General features: G+C 38.5%; 2 protein-coding genes across 7 annotated transcripts; one reads left to right on the forward strand and one right to left on the reverse strand.

Annotated features, from left to right (window-relative positions):
• Window positions 1–146: 146 nt before the first annotated feature.
• Window positions 147–19,433, reverse strand: LOC131314698 (scarecrow-like protein 30). Of its 6 annotated transcripts, none has more exons than XR_009196474.1 (4): window positions 16,908–19,433; window positions 16,579–16,654; window positions 15,543–15,844; window positions 147–763 (listed from the first exon to the last, which is right to left on the reverse strand). XR_009196474.1 is itself a non-coding variant. In XM_058343523.1 (2 exons), the coding sequence occupies exon 1, from the start codon at window positions 19,094–19,096 to the stop codon at window positions 16,952–16,954; it is 2,145 nt and encodes a 714-aa protein (XP_058199506.1). In that variant the 5' UTR covers window positions 19,097–19,433; the 3' UTR covers window positions 16,437–16,654; window positions 16,908–16,951. The 6 variants fall into 6 exon arrangements, 1 of the variants encoding a protein (XP_058199506.1); XR_009196473.1 differs by having other exon boundaries at window positions 16,871–19,433; XR_009196475.1 differs by lacking the exon at window positions 16,579–16,654.
• Window positions 3,618–9,767, forward strand: LOC131313848 (uncharacterized). Its single transcript, XM_058342349.1, has 4 exons — window positions 3,618–3,644; window positions 4,254–4,364; window positions 6,387–7,961; window positions 8,283–9,767. The coding sequence occupies exons 1-4, from the start codon at window positions 3,618–3,620 to the stop codon at window positions 9,087–9,089; spliced, it is 2,520 nt and encodes an 839-aa protein (XP_058198332.1). The 3' UTR covers window positions 9,090–9,767.
• Window positions 19,434–24,128: the final 4,695 nt, after the last annotated feature.

Below are 24,128 nucleotides of genomic sequence, written 5' to 3' on the forward strand. Positions count from 1 at the left end.
GGAACATGCTCATTTCGGTTTTTTCAAAAAAAAATGAGCTACTTCTCAGAAGCCAACAAAACAAAATATAATTGCTTCTAACATCTTGAAATTCCACCATCTTAGTATCTTGGACTTTTAAGTATCTTGGACTTTTATCAGTCCCCCTTGACCAAAACACGCAAAAAAATGTTTCTAGCATCTTGAATTTCAACAATCATTGGATCTTGAACTTTGTTGAACTTCATGTAGTCCTAAGGTATTTAAAATAGCATCTTGAACTTCCACCATACTTCTTGCATCAGCCCAAAATACATTCCGCAATCGACCCTTTTCATTCACATCCATGGCATAGTACAAGTTAGGAGTTAAAAGCTTGCATTTTGCCAAAGTAATTGTGCATGGCAGTTGCATCTCCTACCTTAAGCTTCAGCCGCCGAAATTTTGGAAGATGATTCCTACAATCCTGTTCTGAGAATCCCAACTTCTCATACTCCCCTCCCTCAACCAATAATGAAGTAAACTTCTTGTTGATCCTAATTCCAGCCATATCATTAATATCAAGCCTCCTGTTCACAAATGAATTCGATACCCTATTGGACTTGTAAAACCGGGATTTGCTCGGACTCATCTCGTGATTATGATCGAGTACCAAGGAATTCAACTTCCAACTTCCATTGGAGCAACAAACTGCATTAGGTCTTGCTTCGCATTCTGTCTTTGTTTGTGGTCACAGCCTCACAGGGTTACTAGTTTCTCTTTGGCTTTCCAGCATGACTACAAGCTAATGTTAGACACTTAAAATTTCCTGTTAGCACCTCTCTTTACATTCCTTTTGATCACTGAAAAACCAATTTTCCTGGCATATCTTGAGTAGTAACCATACATCTCATCAAGGGAAATAAATTCCATTCCCACTTTAGGAACCTCAACTTTGTTTTCTTCATTAGGGTCAACTTTGTTGGCTTCATTGGGGTCCTCAACCTTATCTTCTTCAATACCCGTTTTCTGTAATTCAACATCGATTTCATCTGAATCTAAATCCCCACTTGAATAATCAAATGACATCTCTTTCCATGCCCCTACACTAAAACATTCCAAATAGTTTAGTCTCAGCAATTATAATGGCTTTTTAGGGCCGGCTTTTTATACTACCTATAATTATAATGGATGTTGATGTTTACCCTCTTGGAGTAGTTCTTTGGTCTTTAAGCGTTATTCTTTTTTATCCCAGAGGGCCGAGGCATTCTGACTTCATTTGCATGTCTTGCTGTCTGTTAAGGGCTAGGAGGATTTTTTTAAGCACCAGTGTCGGGTTATGAAACCCTCATACAAAGTTGTTCTCTACTTGAGGAACTGATTTGCAATGCTTTGTTTTCTATCTTTCAGAACCAGCTTGAGGAAAACATTTGGGGAACTGTTTTTGAAAAGCGAAACACTCAGTTCGCATCAAATTCACTTCTTTGCGGAACTTGTTTTCGAGAATTTGATGACGCCTTTTTTATCACCTAAACAATGAGGTATAGTCTGAAACATTTCTAGCAAAGTAAGTTTCAAAAGATGTCAACCAACCAAGTTATTGAAAAGTAACAAGTGAGTCTGAAAAGTGCATCCAACATAGCCTTGCCCCCTGTATGGATTTCGTTGCCAGTGAGTCTGTCTGTTTTAACTTTTATATCCCAGGTATTAGTTTTTCTAGCAAGGGTCTCAGGTTCTGACGCACTCAGAAAATTTGCTCACTGTGGTTGTATTTTGAGAATCAGATTGCTGAACTTCTCGGATCCTTTTCTTGGAGATATATACACGTTCATTCGTTTTCATGCCCTACTTATTTTGAAGGGAATATTTTTTTTAGTGTTCTAAAAACTGATTTATTGTCAGAAGTCAATAGTTTTCGAAAATCATCAAAGGTGGTTCTTAAACTGCAGGCAAAGCATATCTGTTGTTCCAAAAGGAAAAGGAAAAACTGCATGCGAATAGAGTGTTTTGAGTCTTTTGACCCATCTGGGTTAGAGACTTAGAGTGCAACCTTTTGTTTTTCACAGTTCAACTCATTTTAGTAGACGTAACGAGGGGAAATGTTGGTTTTGAGCTTGATCTATGTTGATATATTACACTTGTGTTTTTGCTGTTGGTTTTTTCTTTCTAAGCGTGTCGTGCTGAAATCTCTGCAATGTTGTGTTTCTTTTGCTGTTTTTGAACGATTTTCTTTCTGTTTTGGGGGGTTTGAGCTTGATCTACGCTTATTAAACTTTCTCATACTAAGATAAGAAATTCCCTCCAGTATAACGTGAGATGCATATTTTATTTTATTTTTTTGATAATCAAAACAGTGCCCATCAGGGCTTACAAAGAAGAAAATCCCTAGCTAGAACAGAGGAAATAAAACCAGTACGTTGGGGAAGCCACCCACGAGGCCACGAGACTGGTAACAAACCTCTCATCGCTTTTGTTGCCACGACATGAGCCAGCTGATTTGCCTTCCGTCTTGCCCAGGCAAAAGTCACCCCCAACTCCTCTCTAAACTGTCTAATATCCCAAACGATGGTCGCAATATCCCACGGTGGAACTAATTCAGAGACACTGAATTTTATAGCAAGCTAGTTATCCGATTCAATCAGATGCATTTTCATATCCACAAAATTGTACCCAGAATTTTCTTATCGATTACATGGAGCACAGTTGTAAAAATAGAAACAACATGCATTTATCTTTTCCATTTCTAAAGATATAACAAAACACCTCGTATAAATGTAACCATGTAGCCATTGAATCTTCAGTACTTGAGTTTACGCATTCCTGCGAAGAATTTAGAGAAAAAGCCCGATTTCTTTTGCTTCTGCACGAGGAAGAATTTTCAAGTTTTAGTCACCTAGTGCCAAAAAATATACTGTAAATGAAATATATATACATTCAATATAATTAGTAGTAATAATCAAAAGTAGAAGAAAACTTATTTGTACTTAATTTGTCTCAATTCTTTCGCACCTGAAAGCTCTGCATAATCATTTTCATTTGAGCTGCTGTGGGTTCACTTGCTCCCTTCTTCTTCTTTGCCTTTAGTCCTTGCTTACATTGGGAAACTAGAGACCGGAGAAAGCTTGGAATCTCCGTTTTGCAGTTGCCCAAACAGGTTGGGGTCCTCTCCTGCTTTGAGTTGCCTTGTAGAGGAATGATCTATGAAACCATAATACAAATTTAAAACTAAACGATATATGCTTAATCTAAAGTGTCAAAATGTATTTACTTATTGTTGGATATTTTAATATTTTAAAATTAAATTTTTGTACGTCTTTTGTTGCTAGGCTCTTATCTTAACATTTAGTTGGATATCCACTTGTAAAATCATATCTAATCTTGAGATCACATCGTTTAATTGGGTGTTTGAATATCCAGAAGCAAATTTAGAAGAATCAAGGAGTGTATCTAGCAAATCCAAAAAAATCAGGAGCATATCTATCTTAGTGGATTTAGTCATTAATGGAAGAGATATAACTTGATTTCTTTCTTGGTGAAATTACACGAGCATCCCCTCATCTATTTGGTTTGGACACGGACACCCCCTAACTTTTAAAAACGCCCATACGTACCCCCTTATCTACTGAAAATGAAAAAAAACCCTCACCACCATTAACGGAATGAACGAAATGTCAAATATACCCTTGGTGAAATTACACGGACACCCCCTCATCTATCTGGTTTGGACACGGACACCCCCTAACCTTTAAAAACACCCATACACACCCCCTCATCTACTGAAAAGGAAAAAAAAACCTCAATGCCGTTAATGGAAGAACGAAATGTCAAATATTCCCTTTGTTATAAAATGGAGCAACAAGCATACGCCACACTTCACTCGATCATAAATTTTTCTCCACCCTACTCGATTATGGTGCCTCTGTCTCTCTTTCTCTCCCTCTTCAATTTGCATTGTAGATCATGGCTAACCCTAGATCGTGAAGAAAACCTAAGTTTCGAAGAACATCGGATCGTGTAAACTGTAGAAAAGCTGTAGATCGTGGCAAACCCTAGATCGTGGCAAACCCTACTTTGGAAGATATGTTTTATATGTAAAAAAATCCTAGATTTGCTTATTAAATGGCACAAATGTAGATGTATATTTTCATATTATATGATATATGAATACATTAGGGTTTTTGTTTGGGAATAGTAGGGTTTTTTGAAAGGTGTTGTACTGTGGTGACTTCGATAACCTTTAAAAATTGGAGCTTTTGTTGTTTTGCATTTGCTTGTCATTCATTTTGTCTTTGAAGTCCTCAAGGGGGCTTTTTCTCCACAACGGCAGTATGAATCAACCCAATTTTGGGTTGGTTGGAGTTATAGCTCTAACTGCAGCTATTAAATCTGTTGTTGGTGTGGCTATGGTAGCTACTATAGCTATTGTTGCCACTTGCCACCTTCCATGGCTGAGAGAGAGAGAGAGAGAGAGAGAGAGAGAGAGAGAGGGGGGGAGGGAGGGAGGGAATCTCTGATATAGAGTGAGAGAGGGAATCTCTGATGTAAAGTGAGAATGAGGAATGAGGTATGAAAAGCAACTGGGTATATGTTGTCGTTAAAGGGCATTTTTGTCTAAAATTTGGCAAAAGTATTGACATGTGCCTTGCAACAAACGATACTCAAACGGAAGGGTGCTCCTTGGGTAACGGTAGAAGATGAGGGGGTGTGTATGGGCGTTTTTAAAGGTTAAGGGATATCCGTGTTTAAACTGAATAGATGAGGGGGTATTCGTGTAATTTCACCTTCTTTCTTTTCTCATTTATGCCCTTATATGCATGTACTGATGCCTATATGCGGCATGCTTGAGTGGCTGTGTAAGAAAGAAGCATCCTAGCCAAAAAAGGTCTCGAGAGAGAACTCCTCTCTAACACTTGGTCTATTTCTCATACTCTTTTCTTTCATCTTTGTCCTCTAAATAAAACTACATACTCTGTGAGTTTTAATATGAACGTGAGAGTCTTGGGCAAAGTGTAAATGTGTTCTTTTATGGAGTTTCGGGTTCTCCTACTTGTGCAGAGTAGGTCCGAACCATACGATAAATTATCGGGCTATTTTATCTTGGAGGGACAAGTCAGAGATTTTCTACTGCATCGGTTTTGTAACCGTAGAGGGCTTGAATCTCCTTAAAGCAAGCAAGATTTACGTGACCGGTGACTCAGCCTGTTAACTTGCCCATTGTAATTTTATTTTTGGTGTAAATTGTTGTAATTTCGCCAACAATTATATTATTTATCACATTTATCAAACACGTACCATGCAAAATTAGAGTTTGATAAAATATCTTTGGAAACTATGCTGAAGCAACTTGGGAATGCAAAGATGATATTTTGTTGAAAGATAAATTTGTAATTTTCCAAGAGTATAAGTGATGGAAAAATCTGGAATTCTATCCTCTTGAAGGGTCGGTCAAATAGAGATAAGTCCAAGGTGATGTTTTTAGCTCGCAGAGGAGCTTTGGAAGATGAAAAGTCTCAGTGAAGAAATTTCTGGGGACATCTTACAGCAAGTAGTATAAATTGAGGTGTTGATGGTGCAACTAGATAAGCCACAAAAAAACCATTCCAAAATTCCCAATAAACAGTTTTATATATGCAGAAGCAGCAGCATCACTGCAAATCTAAAGAAATCATTGTAATCCCAAAGCTTGCTATTGAATAAAATCTTTGCAATTCCAAATTTTCTACTTAGCATCAAGGTCTATTCTCATTTATATTTTTCGTCATATTTTTTGCGGCTTTTTTTTAAGAATGGTCCCCAAAGTATTTTCGGATTTTCAATTTCGTCCCCAGTGTACAAAACGTGTCTATTGCATCCCCAACGTATTCAATCTGCGTTTGAATGGTCCACATAGCACACGCCGTTTAGACTTGCCGTCTAAACCAGGGGTATTATAGTCAAAACACCCATCCTCCCACGTTCCACCCACTTTCCCCTACTTTTTCCCTACTTTCCCATTTTCTCCACTCTCACTCGCCTCTCCACTCTCACTCCTGATGTACGAAAAACCCTAGAAAGGATGGGTCCTCAAAAATCAACTCTCTGATCTTAGAATATTGTTCATCTCGAAACAGTAAGAAGAAGAATCTTGTACGATCTTCAGTGCTGTGAAGATTCGGTGGTGGTAAAACCCTACAAGAACAGGCAATGTGCATTGAAGTCAAAAAAAATTCACTTTCGACACTTTTTTCTTCCTTTTGGTATATAATAATATGTATGGGTTGTTACTTTCTTGGACCCACTGAATTATATATTCTGTGTATGAGTTGTCCCTTTCTAGGGACCCATTATATTATATATTCTGTAAAGATATGCATTGTTGATTAGTTTTTTTGTTTTCTTTTGGTTGTATCTTTATGATTTTGATTAATTTTTTAACACATGGTTGGTAGATATTTATTGTTTTTCCTCCCTTTGACCTTTTGCATGCAGGCCCTATGTTGTCTTTTATGTTCTTAGAAATACACCATGGTGGGGTATTTACTGCTGGGCCAAATAGAGCATATGTTAGGGGTAAAATAGATGTCATAGATGGAATTGACTCTGACCTGCTGTCTCTCATTGAATTGGAAGGTATTTCCCAGCATTTAGGGTATGGACCACATGTTACTTTCCATTATAGGGTTCCTGGGCTTAACTTAGATATTGGGCTGGTACATATGAAAAGCGATGCTGATGTTGTTGCTTTAGTAACATCCTTGCCTCCTACTAGAATTGCAGAACTGTATGTGGAGCACATAGGTGGGGTGAAGTTTTTGGAGAGCCAAACAGGATCATGTAAAGCAGATGACTTGGTGATTAACATTGATGATTTGTTTGTTGATGAGGCAGTGATACTTGGTGAGGAAGTGGTACATGAAGAAGAATTATACTCTGATGAGTCAACAGAAGATGAGATGTATAGTGATGGGTCATATTCTATGTCTAATGATGAGACATTTGTGGATGATGAGGTAGAATTTAGGGGAATAGGTGAGAGTAGTCAGAAGAATGTACCAGAGGATAATGTAGAGGGTGAAGAGATTGTTCTTAGTGATGCTTACTATGACACAGAAGATGGAAGTGCATACAGCTCCTCAGATGATGACAATAACACTAAAAAAATAAAGGAGCATCAATTCAAGAAATTTAGAATTGAGCACGATAATGAAAACCTCAAATTTGAAGTGGGCATGAAATTTTCTTCAGCTGCAGATTTCAAAGTTGCCGTGAAACAACATGCTATTAAGAATCAACGAAATGTGAAGTTTGTGAAGAATGATAAGACGAGAGTGAGGGCAAGATGTCAAACAGGATGTCCATGGGAAATGTATGCACACAAGGTGCTAGCTGAAGAGTCTTTCCAACTTAGAACATACAGACCCAAGCATAAATGTCTTACAAGCTATACCAATAGGAATGTCAACTCTTCCATGATAGCGAAGAGGTATATGGATGACCTCAGAATCAACCCTTCAATGCCTATCAAAGCCTTCAAAGAGAGGGTGAGGAAGGAAATGAAAGTTGATGTATCCAAGTCCCAATTGTATAGAGCAAAGAGGAAAGCAGCCATGCTCATTTATGGGGATGACATTGAACAATATGGACGGCTATGGGACTACTGTGAAGAACTAAGGAGATCAAACTCAGGTTCAACTATAGTAATGGATGCCCCATTAGATGAAGAGACTGGCCAACCAAGATTCAACAGGTTGTACATTTGTTTTGCTGCATGCAAGAGTGGATTCATACATGGGTGCAGAAAACTAATTGGGGTTGATGGATGCCATTTGAAAGGCCTTTATGTTGGCCAATTGCTGACAGCTATTGGGGTTGACCCAAATGATGCTATGTACCCAATAGCATATGCTGTAGTTGAAAAGGAAAACAAAGACACATGGATGTGGTTTTTTGAACTCTTGAGGATTGATCTAGGAATTACACCCAGTAATGAGCCTGAGTTCACATTTATCAATGATAGGCAAAAGGTAATAAGATTTTTATGCTTTATATTTATTAACCATTCCACTAACAATTTTTTTTGTCACTTTTTTGTTTGTCTTTATTTAAATTTTTTTCGCGTCTGTTAGTTTTTTTTAGTTTTACCCAAACATTTTGGGAAATAATAACTTTTTAGCAAAAAAAAAGTCAACTTTTTGATTATTATTTTTACTTAAAAGTGGTTATTTGCCAAAAAGTGGTCATAACTTTTAGAAAAAGTTTAATGGAACAACATACTGCTTTACATGTATTTGTTGTACATGTATTATTAACGATTGCCTGACTTCACACTTACCAATGAATGGTAGGGGCTACTTCCTGCATTGGTTGAAACATTTCAAAGTGCAGAGCACAGGCATTGTTGCAAACATTTGCTCAATAACTTCATGAAGATTTTCAAAGGCCCGTCACTTGAAGAAAAATTCTGGAAGTGTGTCAAAGCAACTCATGTTGCTCAATTTCAATATGCAATGGAGGTCATGAATAAAGAGAATCCTGATACATGCAAGTGGTTGAAGGCTGAACCTGCAAGGTACTGGTCTAGATCTCACTTTAAGGATATTGTCAAATGTGATATGGTATGCAACAATATGTGTGAAGCTTTTAATAAAGCTATACTTGATGCACGAGACAAGTCAATCACTGAGATGTTGGAATGGATTAGGTCATATCTAGTTAATAGGAGGGTTATTAGAAGGGAATGGATTAGGAGACTAACAGACCCTATGTTAACTAATATTTACAACAAGTTGGAGAAATTTATGGATGAATCAAATGAAAGTATTGCTGACTGGTGTGGTGAGCTCAATTTTCAAGTAAGGTGTCCATATGGCCAATACACAGTAGACTTGGGAGCCATGACTTGTTCTTGTAGGAAGTGGGATCTGTGTGGGATCCCTTGTCCTCATGCTATTGCAGCCATTGAAAACAGGCAACAACAACCAGAGGAGTTTGTCAAAATGGAGTGGGTAGGGTTGGCAATGGATCAAACAATGGAGTGGGCAGGGGTTCAAGTAGTGGAGTGGGCAGGGGTGGTAGGGGTTCACACAATGGTAAGGGTAGGGCTTCAAAGATTGGAAAGGGCAGGGGTGGCAGGGGATCAACCACTGGAATAGGCAGGGCTTCAAACCTTGGAGTGGGCAGGGGTGGCAGGGGTTCAAGCATTGGAGTGGGCAGAGCTACAAACACTAGATTAGGCAGGCTAGCAAGCACCGGAGAAGGTCAAGGTGCTACCCAACCTCAATTTGAAGGCACAAGGGTTCACACAAGGGGAGGAGGCACTGCAATGTTAGGCATTGGTGGGAGGGTTCAATGGAGAGGAAATGAGGTAACACTATTATTTTTATGTGCATAACAGTTGAAAGTTGATAAGTAGTTATAGCAATAATAGTTACTCATACATAATTACATACCACCTCTAATGCAGGCTAATGTACCTTCAAACTATGCACAAGCTACACAGTCTTCACAAATTGCTGGTGGCTCAACCATTACTAAGTCTACGACAAGAGCTGTCTTCAAAGGCCAGAAATTTGGAAATCTTTCTTCTCTTTAGTATGATGGAAACTGTAATGAACTAAGTTAACTTGCACCTTCTATGTTTGCTATTGTTAGGAAACTTTAAATGTGTTGGCCATTGTTTTGGGACTATGTTGGCCAGTATTTCAGGTGGTAGTTGGCCATTATTTTGGATATGTCTGGCCCATTATTTTGGGATATGTGTTGGCCATTATTTTGGTATGTCTTGGCCATTGAACTGGGTATATGTATTGGCCATTGTTTTGGGACTGTGTTGGCAAGTATTTCAGGTGGTAGTTGGCCATTATTTTGGATATTTGTGGGCCATTATTTTGGATATTTGTGGGCCATTATTTTGATATGTATTGGCCGTTAAACTGGGTATATGTATTGGCCATTATTTTGGGTATGTGCTGGCCATTGTTTTCAATTGTCTTGGCTGAACCTTTATGCTATGATTGTGTATTTGTGCAATTTGTGTCTGGGCTGTGTTGGAAAGTTATGTCAACCTTTATTTGGATGCTTATTTTCATAGCCAAAGGCTCTGTTTTTTTTTTTTTTTAAAGTTGGCTAGTGCAATATAGTCACCCTAAAGTTAGTCCATTTCCATTCAAAAAGGTTAAAGTAAAATGGGTTTGTTCAGAACTTGCATCAGAGGTGCTCATCTTCTTTTTTTTGTTCTTTTCGTTGTTTGGTGAGCAATGCTCTGTTTTTGGTTGTGAATATACAGGAGAGAGGAGACAGATTTTCCCTCCAATTCTCTAGGTGCCTAAAATGGTGAGATGGGAGGGAGAAAGTGAGAGAATGGGTGTTTTGACTTTAATGCCCCTGGTTTAGACGGTAAGTCTTAACAGTGTGTGCCATGGGGACCATTTAAACACGGGTTGAATACTTTGGGGATGCAATAGACACGTTTTGTACAATGGGGACGAAATTGACAATCCGGAAATACTTTGGGGACCATTCTTAAAAAAAAGCCTATTTTTTGCTCTCTCTCATCCACTCACACTTCATATTTTTTGCTCTCTCTCATCCACTCGATCACACTTTTGCTGCTCCAACATATTTCTCTAACACTCGGCTGATATTAGAGTTTGCCAAATGGTAGATAATGTTATCACTCAAAAAATATCAATAAACTGCGTATTTTACCTAAGTATATATACGAAAGTATGCTTTGTTCTGTTTTTCCTTAATGCTGAGAAAACCAGTGCTATATATATGCATGTGCACGGACTGATAACAATCGCACAGACTGATAAGTGAGAACAATGAAATTTTTTTTGTTCGTTTTTGTTTTTGTAGAACCTTACGATGCGCGCAAAACCCTTAATAATATGAAATTCCTTACTAACATGACTATTTTTGCCATACTAACTAATATGCATGCAGTTCAAGATGGGGCATGCTCTCTTACATGTTACTTTGAGACCCTGTTTTCCCTTGTTTGTTTCGAATGTACTTTCTTTTCTTCAGTAACTAAATGGGGAAAAAGGATGTTAGTCTAGTGAAAAAATAATTGCTCACGAGGAATTTGATAAGATTTTCACGCGTGGGTTGCCAAGATACACATGCATAACTCTCTTTTCGTTCTATCTATCGGTTAGGCCAGCTAGGAACTAGTTATAAACTCATGGATGATAGCGGAATGACATGGTTTGGTGTTTGGTGTTTTGTGTGTATGTGCGCGTGCGCGCGTGCGGGATTCATGCGCATTTGAGAAAGTAAGAAACTAAAATGTTGTCGATGAAATTCAAGAAGCCCTACAAGGATGGAACACATACGTGTACAAATAACAGAATTTGGGAGCTCTTACAAGAATGTAAAAAAGAGTTTGGAAGCTCTTAATGAAATTATGTCGATGATTAGTCTTTCTTTTTTTCTTTTTTCTTTCTTTCAATTCTTAAGTTGATTAATTAGTTTATGAATTCAACATTTTTTGGTGAAATGATGTCGATGGTTATATCCACTTTGGGACGGTGGGAGTATTATATTTTTAGTGAGATTATTTTTATGGGCTTTTTAATGGGTTTAATGATCATATAAAGGTAAAATTGGGTTTTGAGTTTGAGTTTTTGCTACAGTAATTCCGACCAAGGAGATCCAATTTCCACAGGGCTTTGGTGGATCAACCATATCAAAAGCAAAAAGTCTACGCCCACATCTCTCTTTTACCGCTTGCTCCACCACACTCAATCTCACTGTCCAAAAATTGGACGGTCCGGATTTAAACGAACTCTTCCGGGGAAGAGAAAATTCGGACCATTGATTGCCGAGACGAATGGTAAGACTGAGAGAGCGGTGAAACCGTATGGTTGGCGTAGCACCACTATATGAAAAGCCCTAGTAGACATTGCATGCTTGCTTAATTTACTTACAAACGACATCAAGACCAACTCCAAACAGACAAAAGCAGAACAGAATTACAAAAGAAAACAAAAATTACCAGTAATTTACTACTTGACAGCAAAATGCTGTTGGAAAAAGAATCAAAAAAATATTGTGGGAAAATATGATGAAGAAAAGGAGCAGAAAATATCATCTTGCCACAAACTAGCCAACTTGGGTAATTTGTTCTCAAACTTCCCTAAAAAAATTAACATGAGTTTCTAAAGAGTACAGATAATATGCAAATCCGATAGCATGTCAACCTATTAAAAGGAAGGAAAAAACACCAATGCACACCCCATAACACTGAAAAATATAGGGCCTATGTTGGAAGAATGTTGAAAATGTTATGCCGCTCAGCGGTATATGTAATGCCTCTTAGTCGTAAATATTGTTACGCCTCTCAATCGTTAAGGGTGGATACGGTATGCATTGTTACGCCTATTGGTAAAATGTTATGCTAATATTACGCCTCTCACCGGATAAATGTTATGGGTGCTTATCATACGCAAATATGGGTATCATATATAATTAGGAACTAGTACAAGGACTATGAAACCAAAATAATAACCATTTACTCAATGACGGACGCTAGATTTCAATGTTAGGTGGACAAACATTAATAGTTTTTTTGGAAATATAGTAAAGGTGATATTAATTTTTGACGTTACATATAAAAAAAAATAGTATCAAAATATTTATCATAGATATTTTTGAAAACCCAAAAAACTGATAAAGATAGTTCTATATATTTGAAGTTATTGGTAAATTCTTTATGGATGGATACAACCTTAGAGGACATTTATTGAAGTATCCAAAAAGATCTTAGATGTGTGGATGTTAATTTTTTTTTTCAAAACGATGAACTTATATTATAACTTTGATTAATGATTTTAAAAACTTTTTAAAACTTGTGTAGGGCGGTCCCGCTCTTGTCTCATCCATCCCTCGGTCTATCTCTTTTTCTTTTTTTTTGAAAGGCTAAAACATTAAAAGTACCTCGGTCTATCATTGAACATACCTAGAATAAATTAGCCTTAGCTTGAGTATGACTCAAATTGCACGAAGTTTATTACTTCACCATATATACCCTCCCTGACTTGGTAAAATTTTGAATAAAATTCTTACAACTACTGTGATGACAAATCTTAGTATTCGATTGATGGTTGCTTCAGCTTTTACAAATATACATCTCATATAGTTTTTCTTTCATTTTGATTAAATCAACAGAAGGACTACAAAGGGTACGTACCTGCTTCAAAGGGTGTTGGTTATTGGACGGACTTGATTTTGGCTTGGGATGTAATAATAAGGGTTTGGATGACCCTGATCGACCGGACTCCCGAAGGCGCCTCGAATAATCAAGAAGGTCAGCTCTCCTATTAGTACCGTTGGGGTGGCGATGGTTGCTTGATGAAAACCTTCTCCTCTTCGGCGTCTCCACATACACAGCCACTAACACTACCCTCTCTCTGAATATTGTTACCTGGAGGAATTCAGGTGAAAATAAATTAACATTCGTGTAAGTTCAAATCAATCAATTGGAGATCAAACAGATTGGGACATAATTAGGAAATGTAACTTGCCATTTTGGGTGGCATTTTGAGAGAGAGAGAGAGAGAGAGAGAGAGAGAGAGAGAGTGGGTTAATTAGTTTATAGTAAGGGTTATGCAGGCCAACATAGGAATGCCGTACCCATATGGGTAACGTAAGTTTCAATACTATATAGGCCAAGGGAAGCCTACTATGAAATAAAAAACGAATAGCAGGTATACAAAAGGAAAAGGGACATAAATATGGTCATTTTTACGTCCTTGTATTGACCAATTTGTACGTTGCTGCTGTTAATCAATGTGCGCCATATTCCACCAGCTGTTTTTTTCATTTATTATTCCGTTTATTGGCTTAATCAAAGCCGAGGCTTTGTCCTGTATGGACCGGCCAATCTATTTAATATCTATCCATCCATTCTAATATATAAATGGAGAACACAAACTACAAGTTTGTTATCACCCCAAAATTGAAGCTGTATGGACTTTTGCTAATACCAAAAAGGCCCTATTCAAAAACATTTTTTTACACTGCGTTCTTCTACTTTGAGCAAAAACTGTCGGGGGTGGAAGAGTAAAATCCCAAACATAACCGCTGCAACTGTTCCTTTTCTTCATCTTCACCGGTATTTTTTTTTTTTAAAATTTTTTTTGGTAGTTAATTACTTTCACAAAGAAACAAAGTTTGAGAGAGGCCTGAATTCTGCAAACCTACCAGGCTGGAGAGAAAGAAATAGGCGAATTCTCTGTATGCTCTCACGACCCCAACTTCCTGTGAGTGCAGTTTTTATTTTATTTTTTGAATTGGGTTTCTGTAAGTGCATGTTAATTAATTATAGAAATCTTTTGCTTTCCCTCTCATTTGAAGCTGATGCAACCGCATGCCTCTTTCGTGCACTTTTCTATGCCACATTTGGTTGTTCAAACAAAAGTTCAGGTGCATGTTTATAATTTTTGTACTAGAGGTCGGGCATACGCGATGTGTGTTTAGGTCGAATTTTGATGGTGTTTTAATAAAGACAGGAAAAAGTAAAATAAAGAAGGCAAAATCTAAATTCCACATCAATTGTAGAGAAACACCGTCGATTTGACTTGCACACAAGAATTGGATTTGCACACGCATCGCGTGTCCAACTCTAATCCAGCATTAAAGTCGAAGCATGCAAGTGGGAGACTAAGGGTACAATAGTTATGTGTCTTTTTTTTTTTAATGAACGATAAACTCAGATATATAACAAGCATATTCGAACATTGGCATTCAAGAAATGGCCATGGCTCAAAATTCACTTTTTAGCAAGTTCTAATCGTCTGTATTTCAAGGCATGATGCAATATAATCAAGATCAATTTAAAATCAATCATCCATTGTTACTATTGATTGGTAACGTCTAAAGGATAGGAGAGGCAGTGGATGAGTCTGATAAGAGGGTGAAAGAATAATGCAGAGACAACCAAAGAGAGATCTAGAGAGAGAGAGAGATTTGATCTAATAGTTGAGCACATCCCCTCTCTTTAATATGTTGTTGGCATGAAAAAGAATCATGTTCAACTTGGCATGTGAGCAACTTGGTTAGCATTGCAATTGGATTTGTTTATTTCCTTGTAGACAAAGTCCGACAGAGGAAAACATGCCCGGTCCAAGGTGAAATTCAATCATACAAGTAGCTCAAGATCGTTTATATCACAAGCTTCTATGATTGTATGTGTTGGCTTAAAATTGTAAACTTACTACCTTTTTTCCTTACTTTTTATTATTGAATTCATACTAACTGGAAAATTTGATGGACTTACATATAAAAGAGAAGGGTAAAAAACAGAACATTGCGGAGAAGTTAGAGATGACCCATAAACGTCATCGACATGGGGGACATGAGTTGTGCTATCCACACAGACAAAGGTTGCACAGATCCTACACAGATCTCGTTGTGAAACCCTTTACGGGTCCCACACAAACAATCCAAACTGTTCATTAAATTTAAAACATGTTTTCGAATGACATCTTTTAAACGGTGCAAAAAAAATTGAAAAATCATTTTTCATTTTCATTATATTTGAGTTTGAAATTAGTACTTTTTAAAAAAAAAAAAAAAAAGATTTTGAGAGAAAGCGGAACGGGGTCTTAGACACTTAAATTTCCTGTTAGCTCCTCTCTTTACATTCCTTTTGATCACTGACAAACCAATTTTCCTGGCATATCTTGAGTAGTAACCATACATCTCATCAAGGGAAATAAATTCCATTCCCACTTTAGGAACCTCAACTTTGTTTTCTTCATTAGGGTCAACTTTGTTGGCTTCATTGGGGTCCTCAACCTTATCTTCTTCAATACCCGTTTTCTGTAACTCAACATCGATTTCATCTGAATCCAAATCCCCACTTGAATAATCAAAGGACATCTCTTTCCACGCCCCTACACTAAAACATTCCAAATGGTTTTCTCAGCAATTATAATGGTTTTTTAGGGCCAGCTTTTTATACTACCTATAATTGATATGCTTAGACCTTGTTTGTTTGGGGGACTCAAATTCCCTGGGCACGGTCTCTAATAAACTCTCTATCTATCCCTCTCAACTCATTACTCTTAAAAACCTCCCTCAAAACTCCCAAACGAACAAGGCCTTAATAGAATCTCACATCAGCATTCAAAAATTAGAGTTATCGGAATTGTAAAATGACCACTTATGTATTTATAGAGCACACAACCCATATCTCAGCTTTGTATAAGAAGTTGTCCATGGATCTATTACGTTGGTCCACAATTATCAGCTAATCACACCACAGACTTAGTTGTGTGCCATCCGAAAATGTAAGTGCAAAGAAGATAATCAACTAATTATTGAGCCAACCTAGACTGATTCCGCATTCATCTGTCAAAATCTAACTGCTTTGGTTTTTGACTCTAATGAACCATGTTATCGTGGGTTAAGCCACTAGAGAAGATTGTGAAAAATGGGCAAAGATAGAATCAGTTGCAAGAGAAAGACCACATAAAACTGATCGTTGAAGTATAAACCAAGGACACTCCAACCTTTAAAAAAAATCTTCATGTTCCTACAACAGTTTTCCGAAAAGTGGAAGCATAAAAATACACATCCAAAGACCCAATTGAAGAAACCATCGATTTTTTTCTTTCAAAATTTCAAATGTACCTGCACAGAAATGGCTCGATCCGGAAAAATAGAGCGATCTGGTGATGAAGGTGTTTCCTTGTGCAAAATGAGAAGACTGGCCGGTGCAAACCGGCAACAGTGAGAAATGGGCGGAGAGTGATGAAATGTCTAGATGTTGGTTTAATTTTTTCAGCCAAAAAGCAAAACGGAAAACAGTGTTTGGCAAGAGAAAAAGGAGAAAAAATTAGGAGAATCAAAGAAAAGGTAAAAGAAATGGAAAAGGAGAAATTAGAAAGTGCCCACACTAATAAGAGAGTTGGATGCCACGTACGCTTCATGGACAAATTCATAGTTTCGGCTTTCCGTACCGTGTTACCCCTCCAGAAAAGTAGTCGATAGTGCTAAACTTCATTTATTGAGCAGGTTTCCAACAGGAGATAGCAGTTATGATTCGGCCCTTCCATCCCTGCAGCATCCAGTTGATGTCCTCATCCACCACAAAATCCTCGTGGTAACCCAACTTGACTTTAGCACTCACATCCTTGACTATCTCATGGTCCAGTGGGAGTTGCTTGAGCCCAGCCTTTGTATTCCGAATTGACCACTGCCTATATGTCTCTGGCCTTACAATCCTTTCAGTACCCTCACAAGAGACTACACTCATTGCATTCCTCCCAATGACATCTCTTTCATATAGCATCCTCCCCTGATCTTCACGCGGTAAAATAGCATCGAACATATCAAACCCTGAATATGTTTGGAAGAGCAACTCCCGGAAACGCGTGACAAAAAATGGGCCATTGTATGACCCATTAATAATGCCATGGATGAACAAAGCTGGATAAATCCCCTTGATTAATTTCAGAACGGCATCCCTTGGACTGTCCCCAACTACTGTCTCATCAGACACGTACCTCAAGCGGTTCACACAATTGACAACAAGCACCTCATCTCTCTGAATCTTGAGATCACCAAGTCTAATAGTATCCCATTTCTTTGCCACACCATTGAACTCAAATGGGACATTAAATCTCTCACAATAATAGGCCAAACGACGTCCGGTCTCCTCAACCCTCTCTGCAGGCCGAAAACCAGGTAGGGGAAAGTCTATTCCAGTAAGACGAACACTAGGAGGCCCACCGGGTCTCAGGGAGAGATGCTGAAAAAGGCCGGGCCATTGAAAGCCATGTTTGATTCCAAAATCAATTATGTGTAGCCGCGTTGCTTTCTCCGTAAGTTTCCAAATCATCTTGTTTGCGAAGAAATCCATCATCTTTCTGAAAGGGATTGCTTTAACAAATGCCACGTAAGCTGCTAGGGATTCAGCAGCTGTTAGCCTCTTGCTCAAATGCGATGCATCCAATGCTCTCCCGGTGCCAGCGAGGCGCGCCTCAAGGGCATCTGCTAAGTAATGGGCCGTTCTTTCAGTACCATTTCCATTAGGAGAAGAGTGTTGGCGGATCTGCGTCAGCAATTCATTAGCAGTTGTGCTATCGATTCTCGCCACAGCTTGTGCACACCGAGTTAAGAGAGTCATCAGATCAACCACTTCCCTTCTCTTGCCTTGTTTCTTACATCGTGCCTTTCCTCCACTTGGTCCTTTTGACTGCACATTCTTCTGCAATTTCCCACCCAATCCATTGCGTGAGGCTTCATAAACAATACTGGCTGAAGACTCCTCCTTGTGCAGATGAGGATTCATTGCAGGACAAAGCAACACCTCATACATCCCGGATTGCTCGTCGGAGTCTCTATCATAACTGGCCAACTGCTTGTTACTCCGGCCCACTTCCCAATAACTACCATCCTCATCGTAGTGGTTTTTCGTTCCACTCAATCGACACATTAAGTGTTCCCCAAAATTCTTCTCAACCTCAGCCAGTGCCTTTTCATTTTGCTCTAAGATGTAATTCTCATGTTCTTCCTTTGGGTATATGAGTGTAAACTGGGAGTTGGCTTGGCTCACCATGGACGGATCTAAAACCTGAAACGAACTAACAAGAGAGTCCACTGTCCCATGAAAAACACTCGAAGAACCAAACGATATCGTATCAGACTGAATAACGTAGTCCAAGTCGCGACCAACACGAGAAAATCCAAGCTTATTTCGATCACCAATCGAGTTGGAATCAATAATCTTGTCAGCAGACACACAACTATCAAAAGTAAGACTACTCCTAGTCCAAGTGAAATCATCAACCGGGCTCTTGGCATCCTCACATATACTCGGTGGGTTATGAAGGACATCGTACAAGGATTTCTCGGTAGCTTGGAGAGCCAAGCTGTCCTGAATCAAACCGGGCTGGTTTTCCCAGTCATCATCGTCATCTTCCATAAGCATCTCGGTTATGTAATTGAGTACAGCTTCGCTTACATTGTTCTCGTCCGACCCCTTGCAGGGAGATGGAGCTAAATTAGTCTGATGGGGAAGATTTGGAATTAGGTATTCGAGTCCATTTACTAGGTTGTGATCAGATGAAGAAGGAACCAATATTTGGTCAAAGCCGAACAAATTAACTGACCTAGAATATGGGCATCCTTCCACAAGTTCATCCATTTAACTCCAGTTACACAAAAATTAGCAAAAGAACAGGAATTATGCAGGGTTCCAAAGTAAGAGATTCATCCCTTTCAATTGGCAAGAACAACAGGAGAATCAGTAGACTCTTCTAGAGTACACAAAACACAGCTAAATTCAGACAAATACGCATGATTCGATATATACGTATGCATCAAAACGGAACAAGCTTAGTAGAACCTGGATGTTTTGTATGTAGGATTATCGGACAAATTTGTTCTTTGTGCTTTCTTTCTCTTCTTGGGTCAGCAAGGTAAAAAAGAGAAGGGAAAAAACAGACGAGCCAAAGAGGAGTATATATTCAGGAGATTTTAAATTCTCGGTCTTGGCGTGTGGTGCCCAACGAGTTATTCAGTGCATGACTGACCAGGATATGCAGTGGATAACACACACCAGGATGCCCAAGGGGCAAGAGTGAGTGCCAGATTGAGGAAGTAATCTCCTTGGTTTGATGCGGATCAAAAAAAAAAAAAAAACCTCCTCGGTTTGATATTTAAGTGGAGTCGTGGGGGATTGCGATTGATGTGCTGTAGCTAATTTTTCTTGAGATTTGAAAAGATTTGGATTGTGTAATCGAGTTCACTATTCTTCGGTTACCAAATAAAACCGGAGTGGATAAAAAGTTAGGGTACCATGCTGCAATACCCCATAACCATCTATAATTTTCGCTAAACAGGAAAAGAAAGCACTAGCCATGTGTCCCACTTGGAGAACCATAAAAAGGAGAGAAAAAATATTTATTTATTTTATCAAGGAGAGAAAAGTAATTTGAATTAAAAAGTCCTCCACTAACGAAGATAGAGGTAGACAAGCAAAAGCTTAAAATCATGTGCAAGTAAACTTTAAATGGTTAATATTTCATAATTTAGTCATTCCTTATTTGAACATTTCAAGAATGTTATGTACTTAGACTACCATTTCATAAAAAAATTAATTCTTTTGTCCTTTCTTTTGCCTTTGTGTTTTTTAGTACAAAAATAATTAAAAAGGGTATCCCAAAACCATTTTTTAATGCAATTACTTTTAAAGTTGCTCTACTAAATTGGTGGGTGGTGATTGTTAGGGATGTAGACAATCTTCAGCAGTGTTTTAGCCCAGCGGTATGGGGGCAGAGCCCTCACGGCACAAAGTGACGTAGTTAACTGCAACGAAAACAATATTTCAAGGATTTAGGGTGTAATTTTCACATAGAACCTGACCTATTCTACTATGCAGTTTATATGTAATTAGGTTAACGTGTTGCAAAAAGACTTACTCTTGATTTGATTTCATAGCGGACTGGTGTGGCTCCCGTGGTTTTTTTCTCGCGTTGAAGTTTTTCACGTATATCTTGTGTTTTTTTCTTTTCTTATTCGTTACACACTATTTCTGTTTGCTTGCGATTTTCTGTGATCCTAGTTTCCAATATTCATAGGGCGTTGTGAGTTGAACAAGGAGTTCAATTCCTAACAAATTGGTGGTCCCTTTTATTGGAATCCGATCTCTTTTGTCCCCGAAACCCATATGCCTCTGTACCGGAAAGTTTTTCGGCTGTTGAATTTGTGTGATTTTTTATATTTTAAATCCAATGGCCGAAAACCCCCTTGACACATAGAGGTTTTCAGTATAAAGGATCCTCCATCCTTTTTATTTTGGATATCTAATGAGTACCTAATGCGTTGCAAACATAAAAGAAAAATTCTGATTTTAAAAACAAATACTAGTAACTTGAATTAAGAAACCACTTGACCCTTTTTATCCAATGCCCATTCAAAGGGGACCAGAATAAATTTGCAGTTAAGTTTTGACCTTATGTCTCAGAATTTCTATTGATGATTTGGTGGTGGGAAAGAAGTGCATATCACTTGCTAAAATAAAAGAGCAGAAGTTAATAATTGTTGAAGCCATGGGAACAAGATAGAATTCACAGAAGAAATTGCCTGACTTTGCAGAAAAAAATCACCAGACATTCCAACTTATGACTCACCAGACTCACAGCCTACTTTATTTATCCAAAGAGCAAAACCAAAGAAACATCTTCTCCTCTTTCTGTTTCCCTTTTTCTTTCAATCCTACTATTCTCATACGGTTGCCAACCCTTCAATATTTCGTAGGGTAATTATTCAGTACTCTAGGTGGATACTCCCTTCCCCCACATAAGATGTGGCGCTTGGGACCCCACATATTATGTGAGGGGAGGGAGTGTACACTGGAAATATTCCGTATTGAATAATTTTCCTATTTCATACATCACCGAGTGTATACAGGAGCAGATTTGCCATTCACGGTAGTGCAAAGGCCATTTGGAATTCTGGAAGCGATGTCGACGTTCGTCTTGTGCATTCCTCTCTTAGAAGCACAGATACGGAACATGGACATTGGGACATGTATCCACAAATACAATCCTTCTGGGAAAATTAAATATAATAAAATATTGGACAAGTATTTAGGCAAACACGTGTTCAGAGAGTATTGTGTCGTGTCCGTCACCAAAACGTGTCGGACACGGATACATGAGGCCACTAGCACGTCCGTGCTTCTTAGATTCCTCCCGCTACAATTATTGGAGAAACAAGCTGAAACTCAATACATTTACCGGAGAAAGAAAAAAAAAAGTTGAAACTCAGTAAAACATGTCAAACTCATTTATTGTGTGGATTCCAAAAAATATGTAGTGGATAAGGACGTTGGGACACCATGCGCCGCGACGGTGCCCCAAATCATATACTTTTCACCAAAGAGGAAAAGAAAACTCTAGCCACCTGTCCCACTTAGAGAACAATCAAAAGGAGAGAAAAATAATTATTCTTGATCATGGAGAGAAAAATAATTTGAAAATTAAAAAGTAGGAGTATTAAAGATGGAGAGAGACAAGCAAAAGCTTAAGGTCATGTGCAAGAAATCTACAGGGAACATATTCATTTCAGTTTTTCAAAAAAATTAGCTACTTAGAAGCCAACAAAACAAAAAATAATGGCTTCTAACATCTTGAACTACCACCATCTTAGTATCTTGGACTTTTATCTGTCCCCCAAGAGGAATGGTATCCACCTTAACCCAAACACACAAAAAAGATTTCTAGCATCTTGAACTTTAACAATCATTGCATCTTGGACTTTGTTGAACTTCACGTAGTCCCACAGTTTTTATAATAGCATCTTGAAGTTCCACCATACTTCTTGCATCGGCCCAAAATACATTTTGCAATCAACCCTTTTCATTCACATCCATGGCATAGTAAAAGCTAAGAGTTATAAGCTGCATTTTGCCAAAGTAATTGTGCACGGCAGTTGCATCTCCTTCCTTACGCTTCAACCGCCGAAATTCAGGAAGATGATACCTACAATCCTGTTCTGAGAATCCCAACTTCTCATACCCCTCCTCAACCAATAATGAAGTAAACTTTTTGTTGATCCTAATTCCAGCCACATCATTAATTTCAAGACTCCTTTTCACAAATGTATTCAATACCCTATTGGAGTTGTAAAACCGGCATTTGCTCGGATTCATCTCGTGATTATGGTTGAGTACCAAGGAATTCAACTTCCAACTTCTATTGGAGCAACAAACTGCATTAGGTCCTGCTTTGCATTCTGACTTTGTTTGTGGTCACAGCTTCACGGGGTTGCTAGTTTCTCTTCGGCTTTCCAGCATGACTACAAGCTAATGTTAGACACGTAAATTTCCTGTTAGCTCCCCTCTTTACATTCCTTTTGATCACTGAAAAACCATTTTTCCTGGCATATCTTGAGTAGTAACCATGCATCTCATCAAGGGAAAAAAATTCCATTCCCATTTTAGAAACCTCAACTTTGTCTTCTTCATTAGGGGCAACTTTGTCGGCTTCGTTGGGGTCCTCAACCTTATCCTCTTCAATACCCGTTTTCTGTAATTCGACATCGATTTTATCTGAATCCAAATCCCCACTTGAATATTCAAATGACATCTCTCTTCCACACCCCTACACAAACATTCCACATAGTTTAGTCTCGCAATTATAATGGCCTTCTACTACCTATAATTGATACGCTTAATAGAATCTCACATCAGCATTCAAAAATTAGAGTTCTTGGAATTGTGAAACAACCACTTATGTATTATAGTACATATCCCATATCTCAGCTTTGTATTACGTTGGTCTATAATTATCAGCTAATCACACCACAGACTCAGTTGTGTGGCATCCGAAAATGTAAGTACAAAGATAATCCACTAATTATCTTCGTTCCCCTTGATCGACACATTAAGTGTTCCCCCAAATTCTTCTCAGCCTCGGCCAGTACCCATGGAGTCTTTTCATTTCGCTCTAAGATGTAATTCTCATGTTTTTCCGATGGGAAGACGATTGTAAACCGCGAGCTGGCTTGCTCCACCTTTGATGGATCTAAAACCTGAAACGAACTAACAAGAGAGTCCACTGTACCATGAAAAACACTCGAAGAACCAAACGCTGTCGTATCAGACTGAACTAGACCTGGGTAACAGGTCGTGTCGGGTCGTGTTCGTATCGTGTCAGTCGGGTTCGTGTCACAAATCATCCAACCCTAACCCAACCCATTTAGATTTCGTGTTTCTCGAGTCGTGTCATTTTCGTGTTTCGTGTCAGAAATGCTCAACCCTAACCCGTTAACTTCGTGTCCGGTTCGTGTCGTGTTATCGTGTCTGTTGCCTAACTCTATATAGAATTGCAGATATACCATATATTATGTATATATATTCGTGAAAATGGGTGACACAGATTCGTAACCGTGTTGGTCGTGTCAATTTCATGTCTCGCGTGTTCAACCCGAACCCGACCCATTTAGAATTCGTGTTCTCGAGTCGTGTCATTTTCGTGTTTCGTGTCAGAAATGTTCAACCCTAACCCGCTAACTTCGTGTTTGGTTCGTGTCGTGTTATCGTGTCTCGTGTCTGTTGCCCAGCTCTAGACTGAACAACGTAGTCCGAGTTACGATGGACACGACAATATCCAAGCGTATACTGATAGCCAATCAAGTTGGAATCTTTAATATTGTCAACACATGCAGAACTA

The sequence above is a fragment of the Rhododendron vialii genome, chromosome 13a, assembly GCF_030253575.1.
Source record: "Rhododendron vialii isolate Sample 1 chromosome 13a, ASM3025357v1".
Taxonomy (NCBI): domain Eukaryota; kingdom Viridiplantae; phylum Streptophyta; class Magnoliopsida; order Ericales; family Ericaceae; genus Rhododendron; species Rhododendron vialii.